At 40.3% G+C, this 27238-nt stretch overlaps 1 protein-coding gene across 1 annotated transcript in view; it reads left to right on the top strand.

Moving 5' to 3' along the window:
- Positions 1 to 27238, top strand: part of LOC117146522 (sodium channel protein para) — a 62533-nt gene that overhangs the window by 17120 nt on the left and 18175 nt on the right. The window contains exons 6-24 of the mRNA XM_033312787.1: positions 390 to 518; positions 3541 to 3632; positions 3736 to 4012; positions 4129 to 4438; positions 5613 to 5921; positions 9303 to 9365; positions 10944 to 11124; positions 11184 to 11395; positions 11471 to 11570; positions 11801 to 11869; positions 14428 to 14705; positions 14780 to 14953; positions 16190 to 16352; positions 17303 to 17490; positions 17610 to 17814; positions 20315 to 20496; positions 21110 to 21517; positions 22605 to 22778; positions 23297 to 23419. Of these exons, the coding sequence (XP_033168678.1) occupies positions 390 to 518; positions 3541 to 3632; positions 3736 to 4012; positions 4129 to 4438; positions 5613 to 5921; positions 9303 to 9365; positions 10944 to 11124; positions 11184 to 11395; positions 11471 to 11570; positions 11801 to 11869; positions 14428 to 14705; positions 14780 to 14953; positions 16190 to 16352; positions 17303 to 17490; positions 17610 to 17814; positions 20315 to 20496; positions 21110 to 21517; positions 22605 to 22778; positions 23297 to 23419 (3637 nt within the window). The remainder of the gene's footprint in view (positions 1 to 389; positions 519 to 3540; positions 3633 to 3735; positions 4013 to 4128; positions 4439 to 5612; positions 5922 to 9302; positions 9366 to 10943; positions 11125 to 11183; positions 11396 to 11470; positions 11571 to 11800; positions 11870 to 14427; positions 14706 to 14779; positions 14954 to 16189; positions 16353 to 17302; positions 17491 to 17609; positions 17815 to 20314; positions 20497 to 21109; positions 21518 to 22604; positions 22779 to 23296; positions 23420 to 27238) is intronic.

Here is a 27238-nt window from a genome sequence, read left to right as displayed (position 1 = left end):
ACTGCGACAATCCGAAATGCAAATGGTAAAACAACGTTGGATGGAATTGTGGAGAGCACCGAAATTGGGAGCCATAAGAAGTGTAGCCTACTTTTAAGCGCGATTTTTCCACCACTCAATGCAACTAACTCTTAATCAATATCTGATTTTCGATTTCTGTGTAACAGTTAAGCATCTATTTTCTTGGTCAACCTTTAACAATTGGTTTTAGTTTTTGTGTGTCTGTTCTTCACGTATTTTTTTTCATTAATTGTGTTGATGACCCATCATCTAAGGCAGTCTAACCAAAAATAAAAAATAAAAAAATCAACATTTCAAGCTACATTTGAAGTGCATAAAAGCCAAGAAGACAACAACAAATTGCATTTCGAAATTCAATTCGTTTTTAGGGTGATATTCACCGGAATCTACACATTTGAATCAGCTGTTAAAGTGATGGCACGAGGTTTCATTTTATGCCCGTTTACGTATCTTAGAGATGCATGGAATTGGCTGGACTTCGTAGTAATAGCTTTAGCGTGAGTTATATAAACCTATATATAATACTATATATTACTTAATTCAATTGAATAATAAATTATCATCCATTCGTATGTCACGCTTACAAATACCCATTGCATATTGCCTGGGCACCAAAAATACATGTATCTCTTATAGTTTATACTTACATAAACAAGTCATTTATTTCAATCAGAATAATTTATGGAAATTTTAAACATAAAGATAGTGTTTTTGGTGCTTAGCAGTATCTTTCGCACCAATGTATCATCTATAAGGACCAGCTCTTGTTTTTTGCGTTGCCTTTGACTTAAGATTTGCTTTCGTATTGGTATCGTAACTGAATCATCCATCGTAAAAGCCGTAGTCACACGAATCTGAATAGCTGGCCTATCCACCCACTCAACCCGAATTTTCTTCCCATTTTCCCACGACATGTTTTCTGTTTTCTGTTTTATGAATTTTTATTTCATTTTCCGTTCCGAGTTTACAGTCAGTTGACTTCCGATTACAAATTAGCGCTATTTGCATATAATATTTATTATTATTATCAATTTATGCAAAGCATCCACACACCCACACGTTCACACTTCATTAACATAATCGTGTCCTCACTACCAATACACATACACTTGCAAAAGTGTGCGTGGGAGTCGCGCAATTAGCAGCATCAAGTTGAGTCAATCAATGAAAGCGAAAAAACGAAAAAAAATACATAAAAACAAGGCTGAATGCGGCGTTAACCGATTGACAGACATATATGCATACATGCACATTCTTCTGGTCCATTAAATGCAATCAAAGAGACAGCTGTGTGTCCTATCAGCATCTGTAATGTCAGAAATGAGCTCGAAATACGCGAAAGGCGCAGTAAGAAATCGTAGAAAAGTCATGGGGCATAAAAAAGTGTCGGCATTTCTCAATTAAAAGAATGAATATCCGAAGTAAATTCAAGTCTGGCAATACTTACATTCATCAATTCAGAGTTAATACCTTTTTTTTTTACTGCAAAGTAAAATGCATTTCCACCTTGTAAGCTCAGCAATTACTGGCTGACTAAGCAATAATGAAATAAATTTATATTTATTTATAAATAGGGCTACATGTAGAGGGGAATTTTCAGAATTAATCAAAGCGTAGAGAGGCCAACGGAAATATTCAAAAGTAGAGCTCAAACCGAATTAAAGTGAACGGAGCCGCCGAACCAAAGAGCAAATGGAATTACATTCATTAGAGTCAGCAGTTGGAAAATAATAAAAACGGTAAAAAAAAATAAACAGGAAGGAGGGGCAGCCACAAGAAAAGCAGCTATGGCCATAGAAATTCTATAGAATTATACACGTTACACGCGATGGGGGAAACAAAAAAAGTCGTGTTAACGGAGCATTTTTATTGATTTATTTTTGCCGTTTCTAATGACGCGCCCAACCACACACATACTCATACAAATACTCTCACACTCGCACATACATACACTCGTACAATGGCACATGACTGGATTTTCTACGATTACTTTCCAGGCACACTCACTCACACTCACACACACACACACATAAAAATGCCATAAACAAATTTTTGGTCGCTCAAGTTAATTTTTGTTCCATTTCCCAGCTTTTGGTTTATATTTTTCTTCTCTTCTCTCTTCTTTTGCTCTTTGTATTTGTGATTGCCGCTTTGCCTTGTTCTTTTTGTCGTTTCGTGACAATTCCATTTCATTGCTTTCTGCTTCATTTTCAGCATTTATTGGAGCTGTCTATTTGCCATACTTTTTTCTTATTTCTTTTTATTTTTCTGGGTGGCCAACGAGGGGAATGAAAGAGGAGAACGGGGACAAGGAGGAGGTGACTATGTCGTGCGGCACATTTGGCTGGTGGCGCCGCCAGGACGCGCAGCCTTGGCTCGTCAATGCCAGGCACGACATTTTAAAGCTCCCGGCTTAAAGCATTCTGCATTTTCCATTCCCCTCCCCCTTTTTCACGGGGAGTTTCTCCAGAGTTGGCGGCGTATGCAGGCCACTTTCCGCAAAAGCCCCGAATTCAGCCAGAAATAGGGTCTCCAGCCGGTTAAATCGAACTGCCTATCCAATTTGCAAGCGTATACGTGTTATATACTTCTCAAGCAATTGCATCTAAAAGTGTGACCAACATGGCGTATACGCAATTTATTACGTATACGCAGGGCAATGACGTATGAATTACTCGAGAGAGTAATACTTGAATCCCCAATTATTTAAAGCAATGTTAATAATCTTCTGATCTAGTGGGAAGATCTCACAACTTTTTCATTGCACTTTTTGCTTTTGGCCCTCTCATATTTATCCGAAAAATGGTCAATTATACGACAGCAGTGCACGCAATGGCAGACAAATCGATAAATATTCATGAAAAATAAATGGAACCACTGTTGCTAGTGGCACTTGCCGTAGGTAACCCACCCACTCTGCAACTACCAGCGAGAATCCCCAAAGGATGACGTACGACGGGTCACTGGGAAGCACTTTCTGGTGCGGGGGCTAAGCAGGCTCTATTAATATGCTTTTTTATGGCCAGCCACGGTGAAAGAAAATTGATCGGTGGATATGGGGGAGCGGGACACAATGTAGTGGGAAATGGGAAGTGGGCCAGGTGAAGCTAATTTACAAAATGTGTAATAAACTTGGGCCGGTCGCAGCTTTATTTATTTTAGTACCTATGCTTGGGGGCATATGTCAAAGTTCGCATTCATTTGGGCTTTTTATGGCATACAAGCATACCTTTCATTCATACAAACACACACACACACTCACTCACTCGTTTGATTTACCTTAATTGCTTTGTAAAGAACAACGAACGAATAATGAACCCACAACATTTGTAATTATATCGAATGCAATCGAATCAAATCGAATCGAAGCAAATTCTATAAATAAACTGAATAAACTAATTGCATGCCTATAGCACTCTAATTACTAATACTCGATGACATTCTGTGTGTATATCCGTATCTGTATCTCAACCTGTATCTGCTGCCCCAACAAATCAACGATCTATACCCGAACCGCAGTTATGTGACCATGGGTATAGATTTAGGTAATCTAGCAGCCCTGCGAACGTTTAGGGTGCTGCGAGCGCTTAAAACCGTAGCCATTGTGCCAGGTATGGAATTTGAAGAAATGAAAGACATATTAACTTAATTATCGAAATTCGTATGCATTAATCGAATAAACACTATCCACCCGATAAAATATTCCACGAACAGGCTTGAAGACCATCGTCGGCGCCGTCATCGAATCGGTGAAGAATCTGCGCGATGTGATAATCCTGACCATGTTCTCCCTGTCGGTGTTCGCGTTGATGGGCCTACAGATCTACATGGGCGTGCTCACGCAGAAGTGCATCAAGAAGTTCCCGCTGGACGGCTCCTGGGGCAATCTGACCGACGAGAACTGGGACTATCACAATCGCAATAGCTCCAATTGGTACTCCGAGGACGAGGGCATCTCATTTCCGTTGTGCGGCAATATATCCGGTGCGGGGTAAGTGCATTATCGATTGCATCCCATATGGATATCCTATGCTGCATAGCTGCGTTTATCGATTATAAACTCTGTTGTGATCTATCTACTTTCCATGCGATCCCATCCGATACCAGGCAATGCGACGACGACTACGTGTGCCTGCAGGGGTTTGGTCCGAATCCGAATTACGGCTACACCAGCTTCGATTCGTTCGGATGGGCTTTCCTGTCCGCCTTCCGGCTGATGACACAGGACTTCTGGGAGGACCTGTACCAGCTGGTGTTGCGCGCCGCCGGACCATGGCACATGCTGTTCTTTATAGTCATCATCTTCCTAGGTTCATTCTATCTTGTGAATTTGATTTTGGCCATTGTTGCCATGTCGTATGACGAATTGCAAAAGAAGGCCGAAGAAGAAGAGGCTGCCGAAGAGGAGGCGATACGTGTAAGTAGACACCCAGACCAACTGCCCCAGACAACTGCAACAGCAACAGCAACTGCAGCTGCAACTGCCACTGCAACTGCAGCAGCAAGTGCTACGCAGTGGGACAAGAACAGACAAAAGTACAGTACAGAACCACTAACTACTACCATACCGTACTAAATACCAAACACAACTAGCACAGTTGTGGTAGATAATTTCAATTTCGATTGTTGCCGGAACTCGATCGAATATTGAGAATATCTACCCGTACCAATGACTCGAATACAGCAGCAACCACAACAGACTTGCTTTTTTCTTTTGTATGTACCATGTGAATATGAATATGAATATCAATATGAATATCAATATCAATATGATTATGAGTATGAATATGAATTTGAGTCGACTACTCGTATGTATATCGTGTATCGTATATCGTATGCCCTAATATCGTATGCTTTAGCTAACTGTCTATGAAACTTAATCAACTAATCAACTAAAAACTATCGCAACATCTTATCAAAACTACTCTGTCTATCCTGTACTTTTCAATCATTGTGTATAAAGTGTCGAGCTCGGTTCCGTCCGATACTGTCATCCAGTAACTGTTATAGGACCTGGTCCTAATCACGAACCATTTAGCTTTCAAAGTTCCTGGAACTTGCCCTTTTCTATCTCTCCATGTATACTTATATATTTTATCTTGTATGTAAACTCTTTGGAGATATACTCGTACTTACTTATGATTTTAGTGCACCATTAGTTCCGATCCTGTCACTAGTCACAAACGATTAACGGAAATAACAAAAGAAGAAATCAAATTACTCACAACCTATACTTACTATCTCTCTCTCTCTATATATATAAATATCTATATAAATATGTATCGAATAAGTTCCACCCCTATATCCAAAATCCTGACCCCTCGACCCATCCCATACCGAAACAAAAACTAAACCGACCCAGCACAGCACCTTACTGTATGATTTCATTTGATCTGTGTACTTATGTATCAACCATAACCGATCAAAGTAGTGTCGTAGTTTTGCTTTTCGTAATGTACCAAACTCCGAACCCCTATTGAGAAGTCCCATTCCTACCCTCAAATAGCCCCAAATCCAATCCTCCGGATGTGCGAGATTGCGGAGTGATGGGACTGTACATAATCGCTAATTGCCATACACAATTGTTGTAGGAAGCGGAAGAAGCTGCCGCCGCCAAAGCGGCCAAGCTGGAGGAGCGGGCCAATGCGCAGGCTCAGGCAGCAGCGGATGCGGCTGCCGCCGAAGAGGCTGCACTGCATCCGGAAATGGCCAAGAGTCCGACGTATTCTTGCATCAGCTATGAGCTATTTGTTGGCGGCGAGAAGGGCAACGATGACAACAACAAAGAGAAGATGTCCATTCGGAGCGTCGAGGTGGAGTCGGAGTCGGTGAGCGTTATACAAAGACAACCAGCACCTACCACAGCACACCAAGCTACCAAAGTTCGTAAAGTGAGCACGGTAAGTATTCCGAGCGCAGGCGCAGCATTTTTCTTTACCTTCCTTTCCATTCCAGTCTTTTGTGTTCCGTTCCATTCCGTAACGTTCCGTTTGATTCCATTTGACGAGTTTCCGTTTCCGTTTCCGTGTTCGTTTCGTTTATCGTTCTCCATACAAATGCTATTCGTTTCGATACTGCTTTCCGTTTCTTTCGTTTCCGTTTAGCTTTTTGCGTTTTGGGCTCTACTGTACCCAATGTCGTTAGACCTAGATGTGTTAACTGTACTTGAATTGTGTTTGGTTGGCCCGACGGGCCACCGATTATTATATACATACATATATGCATATGTGTTGGCTTGAGTTGCTTTTGGCCTCGGTTAGGTTGCTTTTCCGTTGCGTTTTCGTTATTCTAATCGACTCCCCTGCAAGGGTCTTGTCTTCCGATCGCTGCCTATCGATCACCGATCACTGGGCTCCACTTTCAGCTTGCGTTGCAGCTTCGAGTCCCTCCAAGAGCTATCGACTAATCGCGTCGCCGCTACCGATAAAGTTAGAGCTACAGTAAAAGCTACAGTTATAGTAACCGCTACCGCTATCGTTACATTGCCATTGCATTGTTATCGAACCTGAGTTCCAGTTATCGCCTATCATTTTGTATCGTTTCTCGTCGATTTTCTTTGGATTAGTTTGATAATTTTGTTAGATCTCTCCCTTTTTTGATTGGATCGTACATTTCGTGCCTTATATGCTGTATAAATTTACCCGTATGATCATGCAACTAGATATTGAATCCTTTCATACCTGTATATGGATATAGTGTTAGTGCGTGTCGATATGTATGTATGTTCTTTGACCTTTTTACCTATCTATCTCTATCTATCTATAACTATGTCTTTAACTCTAATTCTTTAATTATTCTTCTGTTTTAGTTTTCCACTATCATTTCCGTTCGTTTTGTGCATGCGAGTGCCTGTGTGTGCGTGAGTGTCGGCGGGATATACATAGATTCCCAGACAGTTTTCCAGTTCTATTGTAGGAGCTTTTGACAATGATTTTCCATTTGCCTAGCTTCAAATTTGTATTTGTTTTGAGTTGTGTCCTTACTTTCCACTGATTTCTTAATTTTCCTTATCATTTCGATTCGTTTCGATTTTGGGTCATTGCTCGGAATGCTTTAGGTAACATCAAAAACTCCTTATCAAAGTATATACATATGTTATGGATGCTTTGACAATTGGCTTCGTACCGCATTCTGCAACGCTAACGGAACCAATCAAAATCATAGGCTTCAGATTCGTCAGCTTGGCTTGACTATTGGACCTGCGCTTAAAGGCTTTGAACCCATATAAAAACCACTGCGCTTTTTCGGTTTTTGATTTAACTTCATTTTCGACTATTGTTTTGGATTCGATTTCGGTTGTATATGTACATACTGTTCTCGATCCCTGGCCATAGCCACCGATCAATGGTTTCTTTGAGTTGATGTTGAGTTCCTGTTCCGATATTTCGTTTAATGTTCCGTTTTGATATTTGTTGATATATTGTACGATAGAGTTTCGGATTTGATAATTTCTGTGGCTGCATAACCATTGCATGCATTGATCGAACGTTACATTTCCCGTTATAGCATCTATAAATGTATAACAATTATAACAGTTGACACACGCCACAATCGACTTCCGAAAATTAGAATCCATTGATTGGAGAAAGTTGCCACTTGTGCTCGTAGCACCAGATTGAATAGAATTAAATTGAATCAAAACGAATCGAGTCCAATCGACCAGTGTACCTATCGGGCGAGCGATAACCAATTGCGATAACCATAGATTTTTCTCTTCATCGCTATGCTAGTTATGTACCTCTCACGAAACACGGATTTTTTGGCAAATGGCAAGCGATTGCTTTTCAGCACAGCTACACTTACACAAAACACGCGCGCAATTGGAGGATCTCTGCGATAACCGATAGCCAATAACCGATAGTAAGCGATTCCCTTTATCGAGCAGCTAACGCTCAGGTGCTGAACATAAAGTTTTCAGCTTTTCCGTTTAAGTTATGAGCCCGCTAACACAGCAATGAACCGCCTTGAATACCTAAGATAATGAAAACACTATTTCACACGATATTAACCTAACCGATATACTGATTGATAACTCGCTATTGCTATCTCGCTCTCGCTCGCTCGCTAGCTCGTTCTAACCAACCATCAATTTTGCTCAGGGCAGCCTCAGATAGTTTTCGATGAGAGCAGAAACTATTTGGGATTGACCGTTGATCGTATATCGATAAGTCCCCAGTTGCCTCAGGTAGGTTGCTCTCTCTCTCTCGCTCCTATTCTATTTCTCTCTCTCTCCCACACACACACACTCTTTCTCTCTCCAACTTTCTCTCTGTCTGGCTCTGTTAAAACAACCAAAGCGAACTTACACAGACAAGAAACAAAACACGCGTACACACCCAAAAACTGAAATCAGTGTCTGATTAGGACTCAAGGCAGAGCCTGGTTCGATGAGATCCGTCTAGACATACCGTGTAGATGATATATATCCCCATTTTCGATCCGTTGGCCGCCCCCTTTGCCATGCCCCGCTGAGTATGCAACGAAAAAAGAGATCGAAAGCGCAGTAGAGTTGTGAATTGAAACTAGAAATGCATCCGTACGAAGTTTGGAAGAGATTTGCCTAGAGTTGATTGTAGAACTTACCGATTAACACTTGATTCTGATTTTGGATTGTTATCGTTTTCATTATTGAGCCGGCTTTTCCGCCAATGGGACCGATTTTCCGGATCGACGTTTGTTCAAATCTTTTCGTTTTCCGTATTGTTCCATTGAAGTTTTCTCTTTTGTTGGTTCATATGATTCTTGATCTAAGAACTGTATAAGTATTTAACCCTGTTTGGAACATTTTAGTTATTTAGTTCTCCAACCCCGACCCTTAAATATTTAGCTAAACGAATCAACTTTTTAATCAAACGCTACGCTGAAGTAGAACCGAAATCACAACACAAATTTAAATCAAATCAACCGTTCACCAAACTACAAAATGTAAAATAGTTGCTAACTTATCATGTTAAAAGGAACACATACATAATATTAACCCAATATGTACACATACAGAAACACACTCACACACAAAACACACGCGTATTCTCACAACTAAACGTTCCAAGTAATAACTTTTCCTTTAAATCGTAGACAACAAAACCAAATAATTTATGCCAAACCCCAAAAAAATGTTTTTGTACAAAATATAAATATACATTTATCCATAGATAATAAAATCGCAATCGAGGAATATATATATTTTATTTGATTCATTTTTCTTTTTCTTCTTCTATTTATACTTTGTTTGTACAACAAATGAAAAATGAAAACGAACCGAAAATAAAAAACAAACTTAGACATCCTTATCCTTACCTGGTTCACCGTTTAACATACGCAGGGGATCACGTAGTTCTCACAAGGTAAGCGCCCAACACACACACACACACACACTCGAACGCTCCACACCCACTGACACCGCACACAGATACACCGTCCACTAACACAGACACGGATTTGCGTTACACACATACACACACACACCCCACATCATCGGCCATGCGGATCTTTGATCCGAAACCGTGGAATTGGCCATAGATCATCAGAGATCACAGTTCACAAGTCACGAATCACAACAGCCACACTCGTCGATCATCTGAGACTGAAAGTCACCCGTCTTAGTCTTAGCCAAGTAATCGTATCTCGTAGGCAGTTGCTACCGTACAGCGTTTAGAACATAACATATATAGTCTTCGGATCGGTCTCCATTCCACACTGAAACGATGTCCTTCGATCATGAACTCCACATTTAAGCGACTAGTTAGCGTAGCATCTGTAATACCCGACCATCTTTGGATACGAGAGTCATATGTGGCACTAACCATATCGATAAGCTTTCGCATTTGCATTACCATTACATAGCCATAATCACATAGTCATACTCACCTAATCGTCTATTACTGTCTACATGTTTTTATGGTTTTCTACTCTTCGATAATTGTGTTTCCTTGTTTGGCCTTGTTTTCTGTATCGCTGTATCTTCATATCCCTCAATATATATATACTGTTATATATGTATACTATCGTGCATATCCATCTATAACGTATAGTCGTCTAACTAACTGTACTGCTCTTAACTGTACTCGGTTGTAAGTGTGTCTGTCTCTGTGTACCTGTCCTCTGTACCTCCTCTGTACAACTGTACCATCGTACACTGTACACTGTACACACGATTAGCTTGATCTCAGCAGTGGGCTTCGAAGGGAACAGTTCTCGTCCGGATGTCACTCATCTCTCGGTCACTGTTACGCGGTCACTGCCACAATCGCAACCACTGTCACCGCTCACTGTCACTGTCACAATCACCCTCACTGTCATGTCTCGATGTGCATTCTTATGATCGTTTTGCCCTTTGATTTCTTATCTTACCAGTCTTATTTGTTTTGATTTTTTAGTTATCTGTACGTACTACGTCTATGTATACGCAAAACCACCAAAAATAACAAAGCAACCAATGAAACCAGTAAACCTTTTGTAGTCTGACTGTGGTCCGTTCTCATTCTACGTTCCTTACCAAATAACATATTAATTAATATACGAAATCAGCTCAGATCACGCAATCTGAACTGATTTAGTGGCCAGATCATTTGATTTGTTCTTCCGCTCTTGATTTATTATTGTTCTCTATAATTGCTCATTTCAATCACATCGATAACGAGTCTAATATGGCGAAGAATACCCAGCGTCATAACTCTCACCACTCTCGGCAAATACCACCTAATACCTACTCCTACTACTGCTCTCTGCTGTATAACTACTTTGTAATAGCTCTAATTACGACTATATATCAATATATATGAATATATATAATATACAATGCTGTGTGCCTTCACTGAATGCGCGAGTGGGTGCGTGTGTGTGCGAGTGTGCAAGTGGATGCCAGAGGGCCAAAGCAGATGAACTAACCAAACCCAATTCCATATCCATGTAACCATGTCCAGTACACGATACGGAACGGACGTGGCCGCTTTGGTATACCCGGTAGCGATCGTAAACCATTGGTATTGTCAACATATCAGGATGCCCAGCAGCACTTGCCCTATGCCGACGACTCGAATGCCGTCACCCCGATGTCCGAAGAGAATGGGGCCATCATAGTGCCCGTGTACTATGGCAATCTAGGTGAGTTGATGTGCTGTTATGCCGCATAAACGCCTGACTGTGACATGATTTCCTTTCAGGCTCTCGGCACTCATCGTATACCTCGCATCAGTCCCGAATATCGTATACCTCACATGGCGATCTACTCGGCGGCATGGCCGTCATGGGCGTCAGCACAATGACCAAGGAGAGCAAATTACGCAACCGCAACACACGCAATCAATCAGTGGGCGCCACCAATGGCGGCACCACCTGTCTGGACACCAATCACAAGCTCGATCATCGCGACTACGTAAGCCTCTTTACTTCTGCTTACAGGCAATCGGTTGTTATCGATTTCAACAACCGATTATTTCGATAATTACAGGAAATTGGCCTGGAGTGCACGGACGAAGCTGGCAAGATTAAACATCATGACAATCCTTTTATCGAGCCCGTCCAGACACAAACGGTGGTTGACATGAAAGGTAGGATATAATCGAAATACACCCCTAATCAATATATGCTATAAGTATTATGTTTCAAGGGATATATATTTCATCTTTGATTTTCTTTAAGCTAAAAGCGATTTCATATTTTATAAAGGTAATGCCTTTAAGTCTTTTCAATGCCTTACGGTTAAAGTGGATAGATGCAATATCTTCGATTATTCTTATTACACACACGATAACCCCCCATTGCGTTTTGCTCCTTTCAGATGTGATGGTCCTGAATGATATCATCGAACAGGCCGCTGGTCGGCACAGTCGGGCAAGCGATCGCGGTGGTAAGTGGATTGATACAAGCTTACCGATGTCTGTAATTGTTTACTATCGATTAATCTCCATTCCGTTCATTCTGTACATTCTTGCATCCTAATCGATATCGATCGTCGTCTCTTTTGTGTTAACCTTACATGTGCATTGTTCGATTTGGTTTCCGTTTCCGTTCCTGTTTCGTTATCATGTAAATACAATACTGTAAAAACAGCCTTGCGAGAGCGCGGGGAATAAAGATTGCCAGTCGATTTTCCCCGACAATCTCTTCTCTTTTAAACAATTTAAATTTTTGGCTTTACAAAAAAAAAACAGCATAATAGCTTAAGATCATCTCCAGACCAATTTCTTAAAACAAAATAAAAATAAATAACAAATGGAGTGACAGTTTCATTGAGCTGGCCATCATGGCTGTTCCGACAAAAATTTAATTTAATTTGCCCTCATATTTTATGCATTTCATTTTGCATTTTGATTGCGGTCTTGTTTTGATTTTATCGGTTCGCATGCGTTTTGTGACCACGCCTGGCCGAGTCCTTCGGCCGGTTGATTGATTGGTTGAATGACTGATGGCTGAAGCGAATGTGCCAGTGGGTCCTGCTCCTAGAGCTCGCATGCGGCCTGCATCCTGTGCATCCCGTGCATCCCTCGATTGATAACTGATAGCCGATAACCAATAACCGATATCCCCTTTTCCGTCGGCGAAGAGCGAACGATTCGTTTCTTTTGTTTATATATATTTCACCCATTGCATTATCCTTTGTGTTCTGTTCTGCATTCTAACTCTTCTCTCGCGTGCATACCTATATATATATATTTTAATAATTTTAATTTCTCTTTTACATTCCTCTGTTCTAAGCTGAACAAAAACAAGCAAAACTTATTTTATATATATACTTATGCATATGTATCCAAACATATATATATATATATACTCCAATGAATGACTTCTTTGACTCGTCCATTTTATTTAATGCCGTTGATGCTAACAGAAGAAAGCGAACAAGCAAAAATGACAAAACCAATACAACAAATGTTTAAAAACAAGCAAAATTAACAGTCCGTTCCAAAACTTTAAAAAATGCAGTTAGCAAGCCACACTCACACAGCCAAACAGCCACACACCCATATATAATTAGAGTTATTTCCTCACACACACATATACACACGCGTACTGCGGGAGAGCAAGGCGCTCTCTATAAAGCCTTTCTTCGCTTTCTCTCAGAAACGTAAAGCATTCGCATTTCGCACGCTGCCGCTGCCGCTCTCACCCACACACGGACACTTAACACACACACACACACACACTGAGCAGCCGGAGAGGTGACGAAATCTCCTTTCCTGCCAGTCACGACAGTGTGTCGTCACGAAGGCTGCTCCTTCGAGAGGCTCAATTTGACAAAAACTTTCAAAAAGACTTTAATAAAATTCAAGTAAATCGCAAAATTCGATTTTCTTCCCTTGTTGGTTACAATGCTAAATGTTTTACCTTTCGTTACCTATTTATTTTACTGCATGCCTAAACTAGATACTTGTATATTTTGAATACTTTAGAAAACTGCCTAACTAGATAAATATATTTTTTACGTACATTTTGTCATATTTGGTAGTTATTTTGAATTTTGGCCTAATAAAATGCGTAAGAAACAACGGTAAATTTGCTAATACTAGAGCATGCTTTTGTTGATCAGTTCGTAGTTCATTATTTAGTACAATCACATTCACAATTATCCAATGATTTCATGATTATGAACAATATGCTTAGAACTAATTTAACTGGTAATTGAAGCGCCGAACAACGATTGTATTGGAATATGATTCGAGTAGTATTTAATTTGTGACTTTTCAGAGTATCCGTATAGATTCCGAAATCAACTATCCCAGCCAAGAGTCAAAATGTAGTTAGTTATCAGAACTAGTAGCATATAATTAGAATTCGTTCAGATTTTAGTAGAGAAGTGTCAACATCGATTAGCCGAATACCAAATTGTTGTTAAAATCTTCGGGTGTCGAAGTAAAGATATTCCTAATGTAAAGATGGCAGAAGTTCAAAACATATTAATTTCAATGTAGTAACTTTACAATTATTTAATTATTCAAAAAGCTGAATACTAATTATTTTAAGGATAGTATATTTTTTATATAGGTCTTACCTTTAATTGATAGCTTGCCAGCTCTAGACATGAATATCTATCACTTACGGATAAGTAGTTCAGTTTAATAAATACCTATATAGTACCTATAAAATTGAATAAAATTTGCAATTCTACCTACAAACTTTTCGTTTTCGCAATGTGCAATCTTCAAAGCAAGAATTGAGCATCAGTATCTCAAAGCCAAAGCCTCTCTTTCACACAAGACACAAACTTTGAACCGTTTGAACCGCTTAACGAATAATATCCAATGCAATGAGCTTCAACAAACAAAAACAGCAATACAAGAAAAAAAAACAATAAATTAAAAACAAAAAAAAAAAAGAAAACGAATGAAAACTATCTAAAGTAAACGCAATCTGGCTGAGTCAAAGTTGGTCAAATCACCACTAATAACAAATTTTTGTATGGTTCAGTCTCCGTTTACTATTTCCCAACAGAGGACGATGACGAGGATGGGCCGACGTTCAAAGACAAGGCACTCGAAGTGATCCTCAAAGGCATCGATGTGTTTTGTGTGTGGGACTGTTGCTGGGTTTGGTTGAAATTTCAGGAGTGGGTGTCGCTCATCGTCTTCGATCCCTTCGTCGAGCTCTTCATCACGCTGTGCATTGTGGTCAACACGATGTTCATGGCGATGGATCACCACGATATGAACAAGGAGATGGAGCGCGTGCTCAAGAGTGGCAACTATGTGAGTACTATCTAACATCCCATCACATCATCATATACTCGTGTGATGCCTACAACGTCCATCTATTCCTGCAGTTCTTCACGGCCACCTTTGCCATCGAGGCCACCATGAAGCTGATGGCCATGAGCCCCAAGTACTATTTCCAGGAGGGCTGGAACATCTTCGACTTCATCATCGTGGCCCTATCGCTGCTGGAACTCGGACTGGAGGGTGTCCAGGGTCTGTCCGTCTTGCGTTCCTTTCGATTGGTAAGCCTCGTTTCGTTGCTGCAACTGAATTAGTCTAGTCCTAAGTTAGTTGTAAGTTACTGCGACTCTAATCTCTCACTTTAGCAGGCAAAAACTGTCGTGATATGCGCGCTAATCGAATCGTAATTAACTAGTACTCGTGCTCGTATAAAAAACCCTTTTCCTTTCCTTTTGACCCGCCAATTTGCAGCTGCGTGTTTTCAAGCTGGCCAAATCCTGGCCGACGCTGAACTTGCTCATATCGATTATGGGCCGCACTGTCGGCGCCCTCGGCAATCTGACCTTCGTCCTGTGCATTATTATCTTCATATTCGCGGTCATGGGCATGCAGCTGTTTGGCAAGAACTACACAGGTACTTTAGGAGAACCTCCAGAGCCACCTCCAGAACCTCCTGATCCCAAACCAGATCCATCTATCCACTCCCACAACCAAAATCGATAACCAAAGGCCTCGAATTCTAAAAGCAAAGTTCTAGCGTGCAATGAAACTATTTTCTTAGTGCAACCTTTCTCCAACTTTTTGCCTCCAACTTTTTCAACTTACATACGTTTTTTGACTCTTAATGCTCCTAACTCTATACTAATTCCTAGCTATAGTCTTGAAAATACACCTACGTAAGACCAAGAATTCGCCAAATCCGAGAACACGTTTAGAGAGCCACGCTTTGGGCACGGTTTCATCTTGAGTTTACCACACTTCAGTTTGATTTTAGCCTATATTTTAACGATTCTGCTTTTGCTGCCAATCAAAAACTAATCAAGAAATTATAGCGGAAATCATGCCCGGACTATGTCTGCTTTACCACTTTTTCCTAGACAGATCCTTAACGCATTTTAAGCGAATGTTACGCTATAAGACTCCTTTTATAGGACCGGAAATGAACTAATCCTAAGTAAGAACGATACAACGTGTATACATATTTAGCAAGTACTTAAGCGTTTATGGGGTTCAGATATCATTGATATTTGACTTTAACCTTTAAATCGATTGTTTTTTGGATTAATTCTATATAACCTAAATACGACTTTTTTCCACTATATTTTCCTAATGCTTTGCCCGGCTTTCAAAACAAAACCAATCAAATCAAATCAAATCAAATCAAATCCAAATAAATAAACAACATAATCGATAAACCGATCTAATTGAATCAACTTCCCATACACCAATTGAACTGTGAATGATCCCCCAAAAATATATCGAATCGAATCGAATCGAAATCAATTCGCTAACTGCAGCTGCGTGTATTTAAACTGGCCAAGTCTTGGCCCACACTTAATTTACTCATTTCGATTATGGGACGCACCATGGGCGCTTTGGGTAATCTGACATTTGTACTTTGCATTATCATCTTCATCTTCGCGGTGATGGGAATGCAACTGTTCGGAAAGAATTATCATGGTAAGTGCAAGATCGATCGCATCCCCAACTATCATACCAGACTTAATTCGATTTGTGTGTTATGTGTATTATGTGTGTTTCTGTTCACTAAGTGTACGTATTCGTGTCTATGTGTCCTGGGAACCATTGTACTCCCAATTTATTTAGACCCACCTGTCTGTATGTACTGCTACTGCGTTTGTGTTTGTGTTCACCAAACTGGGCGGAATCCAAGTGGATTGGGACAACTGAAGGCTATGCCATCCGTTTGGATTCCCTCGAGTCATATATAACCATGCTACCTTATAATTTATTCCACACCCACATTGAGTATTCGTTACTATTGCGGCCTGCTTAGCTCACCAGTCCGTGTATCCGAATCAGAACCCGAATAAAACCAAGCCCCATCCTAAGCAATCCAGCATAGTCGGTATCTAGCGACTATAAGTATGGTTTATGATTTACTTGGAGCTCAAGATCCTTGGATCGTTGAGTGGCCGTGTCCTCCGTAAGTACTCCCTGCCAGCGAAAGTGCGGCAACTAACTTTTCTCCTAGCTAATTTACTCCAAGCTCGTCTATTTGGTTTTTTCCTTCCTAAGCATTTTGTATATGCGATCGCAAGCGTAAACTTTGTATAGCTACACACTTTCGTAGCTCTAGCCTGAAGAAATCGATAAAATCAAATGATGTTGATGCAGATGAGGCGGTTAACTCTTTCTTTTTATTTTTGTGTACGATTTTACTGGCATTTTAACTTGTAACACACACCGTTTTTTGTGAGTGCCCGCTGCGCTGAACACCGTTTGCACACGCTTTTGTATGTGGCTTGACACCAAATCAAACTAAAACCAATAAAAATCAAATAAAATATTGAACACCAATTGAAACTGTGTCCAAATATCCCCAAACATAAACTATACTCGTAGCAAACAGTGCGAACTATTGCTAATCTATGCCAAACCATCGACAGATCACAAGGACCGCTTTCCGGATGGCGATCTGCCGCGCTGGAACTTCACCGACTTTATGCACAGCTTCATGATCGTGTTCCGGGTGCTGTGCGGAGAATGGATCGAGTCCATGTGGGACTGCATGTACGTGGGCGACGTCTCGTGCATTCCCTTCTTCTTGGCCACCGTTGTCATCGGCAATCTTGTGGTGAGTACTCTTATCGAGCGCTTATCCTTGTAAAAGGATAATGCTGACCTATCGCCTAACCATGGCCCAAAGCATCGCACTGCAGATGTGGATAACTAATTGTGGTCGTATGTTTGCAGGTACTTAACCTTTTCTTAGCCTTGCTTTTGTCCAATTTTGGCTCATCTAGCTTATCAGCGCCGACTGCCGATAACGATACGAATAAAATAGCCGAGGCCTTCAATCGAATTGGCCGATTTAAAAGTTGGGTTAAGCGTAATATTGCTGATTGTTTCAAGTTAATACGTAACAAATTGACAAATCAAATAAGTGATCAACCATCAGGTGAGAGGACCAACCAGATCAGTTGGATTTGGAGCGAAGGTTTTTATCCACTTGTTTTCCAATTACTAAACTACTTTTAATTATATGATACTCGTAATACTCGTATATTGCCAACGATATAATTGCGTATACCGTTAACGTTAACTTCAACTCACTATTGGCCAGTAATTGAATTGCGTAATCGATCTAAAACCAAATATCAGTATCTAAATCAATTGCAAATACCAAAAATCAAATCAAACCCAATTCGCATTCTGTATACTAATTGTAAAAGGAGAAATCCCCAAAACTAAAAATACGTTCTTAGCTGACAATTTGCAAATTCTCTTTAGTTAGTTTCAAGTATACCTCTCCCCCCGCCCTCTAGACCTAGACCTAGACCTTTAACCTCGACCTCAGCCTCAGCCTCAGACTCAGCCATTTAAGCCACTCACCAGAACATGTATCTGTAAAGCGAAAAAGTCTCATCCTGGTATTCATGTCGATCGAGAGATTGCTTCCATTTCTTTGGTTTGTTTGTATCGGTTCCCGTTCGATTTGAACCTAAGTGTTGTTGTTCTTCAGCCGGTCACTGATCCTCTGAACTCTGACCTCAGACCTCAGACCTCAGACCTCTGACCTCAGACCTCCTCTGACCAATGTGAGTCGCACTGAGGGAACTGTGCCGTGCCGTGCCATTTCCGATCACATCATACCCAACAAACAACTAAAACAAATCGTAACCGTAACCGTATCCGTCATAATCTTTAGCATTACTTAGATAGTCTGTATTTAGCTGAACCGAAAGTAACAGTATCAGTACCAGTAATCCAAAAACCAAGTATATTGTACTCTTATACGTATTTTCCTTAGATACATATTATTCAAGTTTCTAAACATTTTATAAACTAGTTTGATCCTCGTCGTCAATACTGTTAGCAATTGAATATTTATGACTTTGGTTGAGTTCTTTGAATCTAGCTTAAAATTAGTAAGCCTTGTTTTACCTCACCCTTTTGAGTTCGGACCTAGGTTAATGGTTTTGGTTTCACAACAACCACTTCCCCACATCCTTGTACATTTGCATTTTCAATATTCCTCGCTGGCATCGCAAGCGGAGATTAATTGGCCGAGCCGAAACGAAAAAGATTTCAATATTTCGAATAAAAAGCAACTCCCACATGGCAAATTGAATTATGTGTCTAGCTGACATTACCGAAAATGAAACATAAATAAGCGAAAACAGTATTAGACTCGCATTGTAATGTGGAATTATATAAATTGAAAGTAAAACAGTGGATTTGATCCTTCATAGTGTTATGAACTTTTCTTACTCTCGTTATTCGAATTTTTATTTGTTCGATTTACTGTCTGTGTATTAGTAATATGTATGGATTTTTGTTTAAACCTTAGCAACTCGAATCATCCGTCACCTTAAGTTGCATCCACTGACTGGCGCTCAGTGGTAACAGTATGTCTACACTGATGCCAGCTAGTGGAAACACTTTGGTTATTTACGGCTCACCAGCTTATTCAATTAATTGCTCAGTTACGTTCATTAGTTGGCATCACTGGTGCGGGTGCGGTGGAAACGCCCTATCCGCCCACTGTTGCCGAGTAGTGGAATCACCTTAGTTCAATTCTCTACAGCGATGCGGCAAGCAGTGCACACAGCGGACTGCTTGCCAATTGGTGCTGGCTAGTGGAAACGCCTTAGTTACGTTTTGCTCATTAGTTTATTGAGTTCATTGATCATTTTGCGATTTGTGTTGTTCGCTGTTGTGTTGTGAGCGTTCCACCTCCTCCGTTCGTTACCAGACACTAACATCAACCCAACCAATCACACGACACCTTAAACGAAACAAGATCCATTCAATGTGAGCCACTGACACCTCCACGTACCACTAAAACCACTCAAACGAACCGCGATGACGCTGATTAAGTGTGTGTTTTGTGTTCCTTTTCTGTGCCCTTATCGATTTAACAATTTGATCCCAAAATTAAGAATTAATCGTTATATCTATCTTCATTCTTTTCATTTAAAATGGCTTGTCATGATTTCCCATAAAACATCAAATTCTAAAATTCAAAAAATCAACCCAATTTTGAATCGGCCGACGTAACGAACAACGCTTAAACCAAATCGAATCTCGACTCATCCCAAATCGACTTTAATCAATTCAAATCAAATTGAAATTGAAAATTCAAATCAACCGAAACGATCGACAAACAACCAACAACAACAACAACAACTTTAATGCGAACGGCAACTGCTTGTATGAATTATGAATTCGTTTCGCTCTTTATGATTTCCCAACATCGATAATCGATAACCGATCAACAATCGTCATTGCCCATCCGTACAACTCAATAACAACATATATATCTATATAAATGCCATACCTCTGTTACGTTACATATGTATATATCGAACCGATTATGTAAACACACTATCTATAAACCTATTACGATCGAATATGGGATACGAAAGGCAAAGGCGTTTGTCGTTGTATATCTGCAGAGCATGGTGACAACGAACTGGAGCTGGGCCACGACGAGATCCTCGCCGACGGCCTCATCAAGAAGGGGATCAAGGAGCAGACGCAACTGGAGGTGGCCATCGGGGATGGCATGGAGTTCACGATACACGGCGACATGAAGAACAACAAGCCGAAGAAATCCAAATATCTAAATAACGCAACGGTAAATACAATCCTTTCGAGCGCGCATCGCAAGTTATCGAATTTGAACTTCAACTTGGAACTTGAGCTTGTGTGCAATTTCCTTACTTTATTTATTTTTTGTTGGTACTCGAGCTCAAGGGCGCAATGTATTCTCCTATATATGTATTGATTTGTGATTACTAACCAACCCGATTCCCATACACCATTGAGTATTAATACAAGTACTGCCTCTACAACTCCTCCCAGATATACTTTGTTATCGAATATTTTATAGAACATTTTCGTGACGACCAGAAATTGATTTACATTATTTGTTTTGTTTCTCTTTTTCGTTCATTAAATTGACACAATTTATTCCTATTACATATAACTGTCTATATTCCACCACCCAATCACAAAAAAAAATGATAAAAACTAACCCAACTGAAAAAAAACTAAAATAACGAAACACATGAACTAAAATCTCGCTACAAAAACAAAAAAAAAACAAATACCAAAAATATCTATACCGATATATATAAATATATATATGTATAACTATAACTATAACTATACAGATGATTGGCAACTCAATTAACCACCAAGACAATAGACTGGAACACGAGCTAAACCATAGAGGTTTGTCCTTACAGGACGACGACACTGCCAGCATTAACTCATATGGTAGCCATAAGAATCGACCATTCAAGGACGAGAGCCACAAGGGCAGCGCCGAGACGATGGAGGGCGAGGAGAAGCGCGACGCCAGCAAGGAGGATTTAGGTCTCGACGAGGAACTGGACGAGGAGGGCGAATGCGAGGAGGGCCCGCTCGACGGTGATATCATTATTCATGCACACGACGAGGATATACTCGATGAATATCCAGCTGATTGCTGCCCCGATTCGTACTATAAGAAATTTCCGATCTTAGCCGGTGACGATGACTCGCCGTTCTGGCAAGGATGGGGCAATTTACGACTGAAAACTTTTCAATTAATTGAAAATAAATATTTTGAAACAGCTGTTATCACTATGATTTTAATGAGTAGCTTAGCTTTGGTAAGTCAACTACAAAATTAAATTAAATTAAATTTATCGAGAAAAAAAACGTTTAAAAAAATAATATTAATTCAAAAGACTCTAAAGCAGACTCAAGACTCTTGTTTGCCATTTAGATTGTTGCAAATTTGTGTCATTTGCTTTTTTAAAATGCTAAAAACGCAAATCGTAGCTTGCAACAGATCACTAAATTTACCAATTTAATTCAAAAATCAATAAGCATTCAAAATAAGCAAAACAATTGAATATGTAGTTAATCAAGCCATGCTTAAACTTTACCAAAGTTGATTGCTTCATTCAAAAAACCCCCCACCCGACCCAATTTTTCAGTTCGATCCCAGAATCTACCCAGTATAGCATAGTTTTAGCGTAGACCTTATCCGATTTGATCTGATTTTTCTGTTCAAGTACCCGAAACCGATGGCACTTCTTGCTAATCAAGACTTTCCATCGGCCTTAACCCCAAATTCAATTGTATTCCCCACTATCCAAAACTGAGAGAAGATACTATGTACTTTGGTAGCTTAAATGGTTTGCCTCTTATGCCCAGGCACATTCCTGTCAAACGGCTTGTGTCTCCGCGTGAGATCGCAAACCTTGTTCAGCGATCTACTGGATTATCTTGTAGATCGGCTAGTGTTAGCTGTAGATGTTCCTGTTTACCTAGATATTCGATATAGAACTAGATGTAGACGCTTTGTGCGTATCATTTCAAGAATTTTGTCTTCAATTTCTTTGAAAATTTTTCTTTAATTGCGTTTGACTTTAATTTGTCCGCCCAAGAAGAAGATCAGAACGAAAAAAAAAGAAAGAAGGACACCAAGAAGGAAAAGCCGACTGTTGTACAGCAATACAGCAACGCTTTGAATACCATTTTAATACTCATTAATGTTATATAGCTTCTTATACTGCTTCTAGATAATTGTTAAACTCGTTCTCGTCTAATGTTACCTCATACTCACCTAACCACTCTATAACGCCAATGTAAATGTCCATGTGTTTCTTCTATGAATACGCAACACCAACGAATCAACGTACCACCGTCTCTTCGAATAATACCGAAACCAACCTCTTCGAACTGGAACAGGCGTTAGAAGATGTACATCTGCCACAAAGACCCATACTGCAGGATATTTTATACTATATGGACAGAATATTTACGGTTATATTCTTCTTGGAAATGTTAATCAAGTGGTTGGCGCTCGGCTTCAAAGTGTACTTCACCAACGCGTGGTGTTGGCTCGATTTCGTGATTGTCATGGTAAGTCCACCGGTTACCCAAGTAGATCGCTCCCCAATCAGCTTTCGGACCTCTATATTTTGTTTGCCGAACGTATCGAAACCGTTTAAAACTTAACCAACCACAAGACCCTGGACCGAAATGAATTGAGTTATTTGAAGACGACGATTTAAGACTTTTCAGTTAAGCCTTTAGTCTGTATGCCTTATCCCCGCCCCGAAATCGCTGTGTACTGCTTAGGGCAGTATGACAGATGTCTTGAGAAACCAGCTCGTCCCGATTTTGTATCTAAACTGTATATTGAAAACCGTTGTATGATATAAAGCCAAAGAACAAGTAACTAGTAAACAGTAAAGAGTAACGAGTAAACGTAAAGAACTTGTTTGATATAACCATAGGTTAGCATAGTTATTCACTATAGCTTAGTACGATAAGTGCCCTCTATACATATACTCGTATATAGATCCTCCCTATAGACATAGCTTATCCAACTTTGAGTTTCGTTTTGAGTTACCCGCCAATCTAAATCGCCCATCTAGCTGTCGCTAATTAATTTGGCCGCGGTCTGGTCCGGGGCCGATGATGTGCCCGCCTTTCGCTCGATGCGAACTCTGCGCGCCCTGCGACCTCTGCGGGCAGTTTCGCGCTGGGAGGGCATGAAAGTAAGTAGCGTCCACCACAGCCTCTCTATCTGTCTATCTCTCTCTCTCTCGCTGTCTCTGTGTGTCTCTCTTGCTCTTTCTCCTCCTTAAAAGTTCTAATCTAAGCTCAGACTAAATTCCTATATATGTTTCTCGCTGTGTATCTTTCCCTCATTCGCATTCACTGTTGTCTCTATGTGTGTGCGGGTGGGTGTGTGTGCGTGCGTGTATGTGTGTGTGCTAAGTATACAACTAATAATATTCAATAGCTATATACATTCGTTAAATGTTGTTGCTTCACTAACAAACTGAGTTCCTTACTTGCGGTCTATCCAAATGGCGAGCTCTACAATCTTCAATCACATATGTATCTATCAAAAACTGTTATACTTCAAACGCTACGATCTTCAGCTGGTTGTACACGGTGCAGCGGCTATTTGAATAATTGCGAAGCGCCGTTTACAACTATCGCAAAACGGTTGGAAGCTTTTAGGATCCAACATTGACCGCAACTTCGTTGGCAAAGCGCTTAAATTCCCGCCTCCGAAATTGTTATACACACACTCAATACATGTTCGAGCAATGTTATTAATCACCGTCAGTTCTCAATATTGTGTTCTGAGCATACATATATCGATATTTAAGCCATCTATGTGCGTGTGTATCTATGGGTGTACGTGGTTTTCTTTCGCTCAATATGTGTGTGTTATACGCTACTATCCGTCCAAGCCGAATCGCTCACATTGCGCCCAGGGCAGCGCCATGCTAAGTGTTATACCGGCCAGTTCTGTACATTTTCTGCTGCCTGTTAATGTTGATGTACTTACTCCTACATATGTTTGTCCCTGCCTACCCCAAATATATATACATATATTTATTGATACCATTCTCCCTATATACAAATATTGTTGCGTAAATGTAAAGTTAACGTAAAATATACAAGCCAACCGCAATATCTTGAAGAAGCTTTGTAGGCATTGTATTCCATTGCTGCCGTCGCGCGCTTCAGCTTAGCTGCCTACATTGTATAACAGTAGCGTAATCATACGGTTATAGTTTAAACAAGTAATCTAGGACCATTGATACATACATACATAGGTCAGTCATAGCTTTTAAACTGTACTATATATAATATTCCTACGTATATAATGAAACTAGAGATAGGAACCATACATGCAACACGATTGGTCAGCTGACGTAACTGTTATACGAGTACAAGCGTATAATAACTTGTGTATAAGTAGTTTGGTTCAATAACTAGCCATAGCTTAGTCATTGGTAGCGATACCTCCCCCAGAACCTCGAAACCCCGTGTACACTCCCAGTTGCCAAGTCCGAACCCCTAGATCGTTTTGGTTGTCTTAGACAGTTAGTCCTAGTTAATCCCATCTCCAAAGCCACGTCCACATGAACACAACGAATTTGAACCGGAACTGGACCCCTTCCCTCGCCACGGCCTCCAACTTAGCGGCACAAAACTATATCCATCTGTACAGGTGTATGTACATACCAAATGTATATCCCCATAATTGTTGCAAGCGAACAACGCAAAAGAGCCACAACTGCACTGAATTGTACAAACAAGAAGTAAAACAAACAAATGTATCCAAGTATCCGAAAACTTCACGACGCTCAGTCGTTAGTGTATAGATATCGAAATCGTTTACTCGTATATGTATATATACTGTATATTCAACCACAATCAGTACAATCAGAACAACAACCAGATGTCGATTATTCGATAAATCGCTCATACGCAGTGGTGGCAGTGTTTTACTTACAACAAACGACGCTCCAGTCGCGTCCCGTCTCACACCAACAGATATCGCTTGGTCTGGGCTAACTTAACTGAGCTCTTTTCCATCTGGGCCTAAACTCGCCCCAAGACTAACTTCAGTCCAGTGCAAACTGGGATCCACAATACCCAATCGAGTCCGGCAGCAAAGTTTGAGCAAAAATGTGTCAACATAGAGACAGATCAAGACAGGAAAACCAAAAGCCGAAAGCCATTTTTCAATGAGAACCTAGTGATGAGGTCGCACGACTGCACAATGGACTCCTTGAGGTCCCTGCATACGCCGCGAGCAACACCAAATTCGTCATAAAGTAAAGTTTGTATATATTAGAAAAATCTATCGAATCATGGAACATCCATTCTCGATCTCTCGTCTATCGTTTCGTTTCCTTTCGTTTCGTCCATGGCGTATGCATGCCGAATTCGTCCATTGTGGAGTGTGGTGCGGCTGGTGGTGCAAACAATCGTAGGAAACAATCGATTTAGACAGACCTAGCCTAGATCCCAAAGTCATAACTCTTTCTGTACCTCTCTGGATGTGCCGTCCCCCCAAAAGCCCCTTTGCTATCGAGAAAGGACCTTCCCTATTTAAGTAATCCGTACTCGTATCGAACAACACACACACACTCAGCTCTCGTCTCTCTATGTATGTCTCACCCAGAGCAGTTATCGTATACCTACTACTTTACCCTTGGATTGAACCGAAACTACTTCCAATACACATCGAACCAATCCGAAAACCAATCGTTAACGAACCGAACCCACAGTAATCTACATATACTCTATATGCATATGTGTTAACCTGTTTTGTGTGTATGTGTCTACGTCTATAAGTGTTACCATCTATGTATTTGCCAGAATATATACATATAATCGTACAAGCTATATAATGTATCAACTATCGTACTACACTAGGCTATTGTTTAAGAACATGTTTTGTCTAAGTCAGAAGGGCGCATTGGTAATATGCAAGTAAGTTCTCCGAACCCATAGGGCCCCTGCCACGCCCCGTTCCGCCCCTTTTTTGCCTTTGACCCCTTTTGTCGAGCAGCAGCTGCAGCTGCAATTGAAAAAAAAAACAACGGCGCGGATTAATCTCTTTAAAGCTTCTTTTCGTTAGACAGACAGAAACTAAAACTTGAAACTTAAAACCCAAAACCCGATACCGAAAAACCGAACAAAGTACCGAAAAATGAAAGATCAATCACTTTTGCTTTATTTACAAAGAATCTCTAAGTATGCAACTTAATATGTTAAACTTGGCACTATTCGAACTATATCGAAACTAGGTATCGCTTATCAACTTCGTTGCTTCACTTGTTGGAGCTGGTGGTATTCAAGCCTTCAAGACTATGCGAACGTTAAGAGCACTGAGACCACTACGTGCCATGTCCCGTATGCAGGGCATGAGGGTACGTACTTTCCATACATACTCGTAACAACCCAATACCAAACCAATATCAATACCAAAATCAAATCAAATCAAATCAAATCGAAACCAATTACCACAACAAAAATACTTACCAACAAACAAACAAACAATTTCATCAAATCAGTATCAGTATCAGTATCAGTATCTGCATATCGTAAATCGTATCTCAATCCAGCCAATAGCGCCAAATCTCATCATAACTAATACTGGCGACTCCTTTACGCCGTCTTAACCTCTCTACTCGAACTCGCTAACACCAGCCATTCATTCCAAACTAACAGCAACCGATCCGAATTGTGTAGCTATAGAAATTGAAACGTGCATAGCTTTACAGTTAACCATTTGGATTGATGGGCTCATAACCATGATAATCTGCATCAGTGCAGCAGTTGAATTCATTTGTTGCATCCGTAATTTGTAAACCTTATGAAATTATCAACATAAATCGCAATTGATTGACTGATTAGATGCTACTTACCCAACAACTTACTCAAATCTCTCTCTCATCGATCAGCCGAACACAAAACCACACTCCAAGTACTAGAGTTAATCTTAGCTATCGTTAATCGTTATTCTTACATACTTACTTATGCATATCGTTATAAATAATTAG

This window comes from Drosophila mauritiana, chromosome X (genome assembly GCF_004382145.1).
Source record: "Drosophila mauritiana strain mau12 chromosome X, ASM438214v1, whole genome shotgun sequence".
NCBI lineage: Eukaryota > Metazoa > Arthropoda > Insecta > Diptera > Drosophilidae > Drosophila > Drosophila mauritiana.
This window is presented reverse-complemented; position numbering and strand designations above follow the sequence as displayed.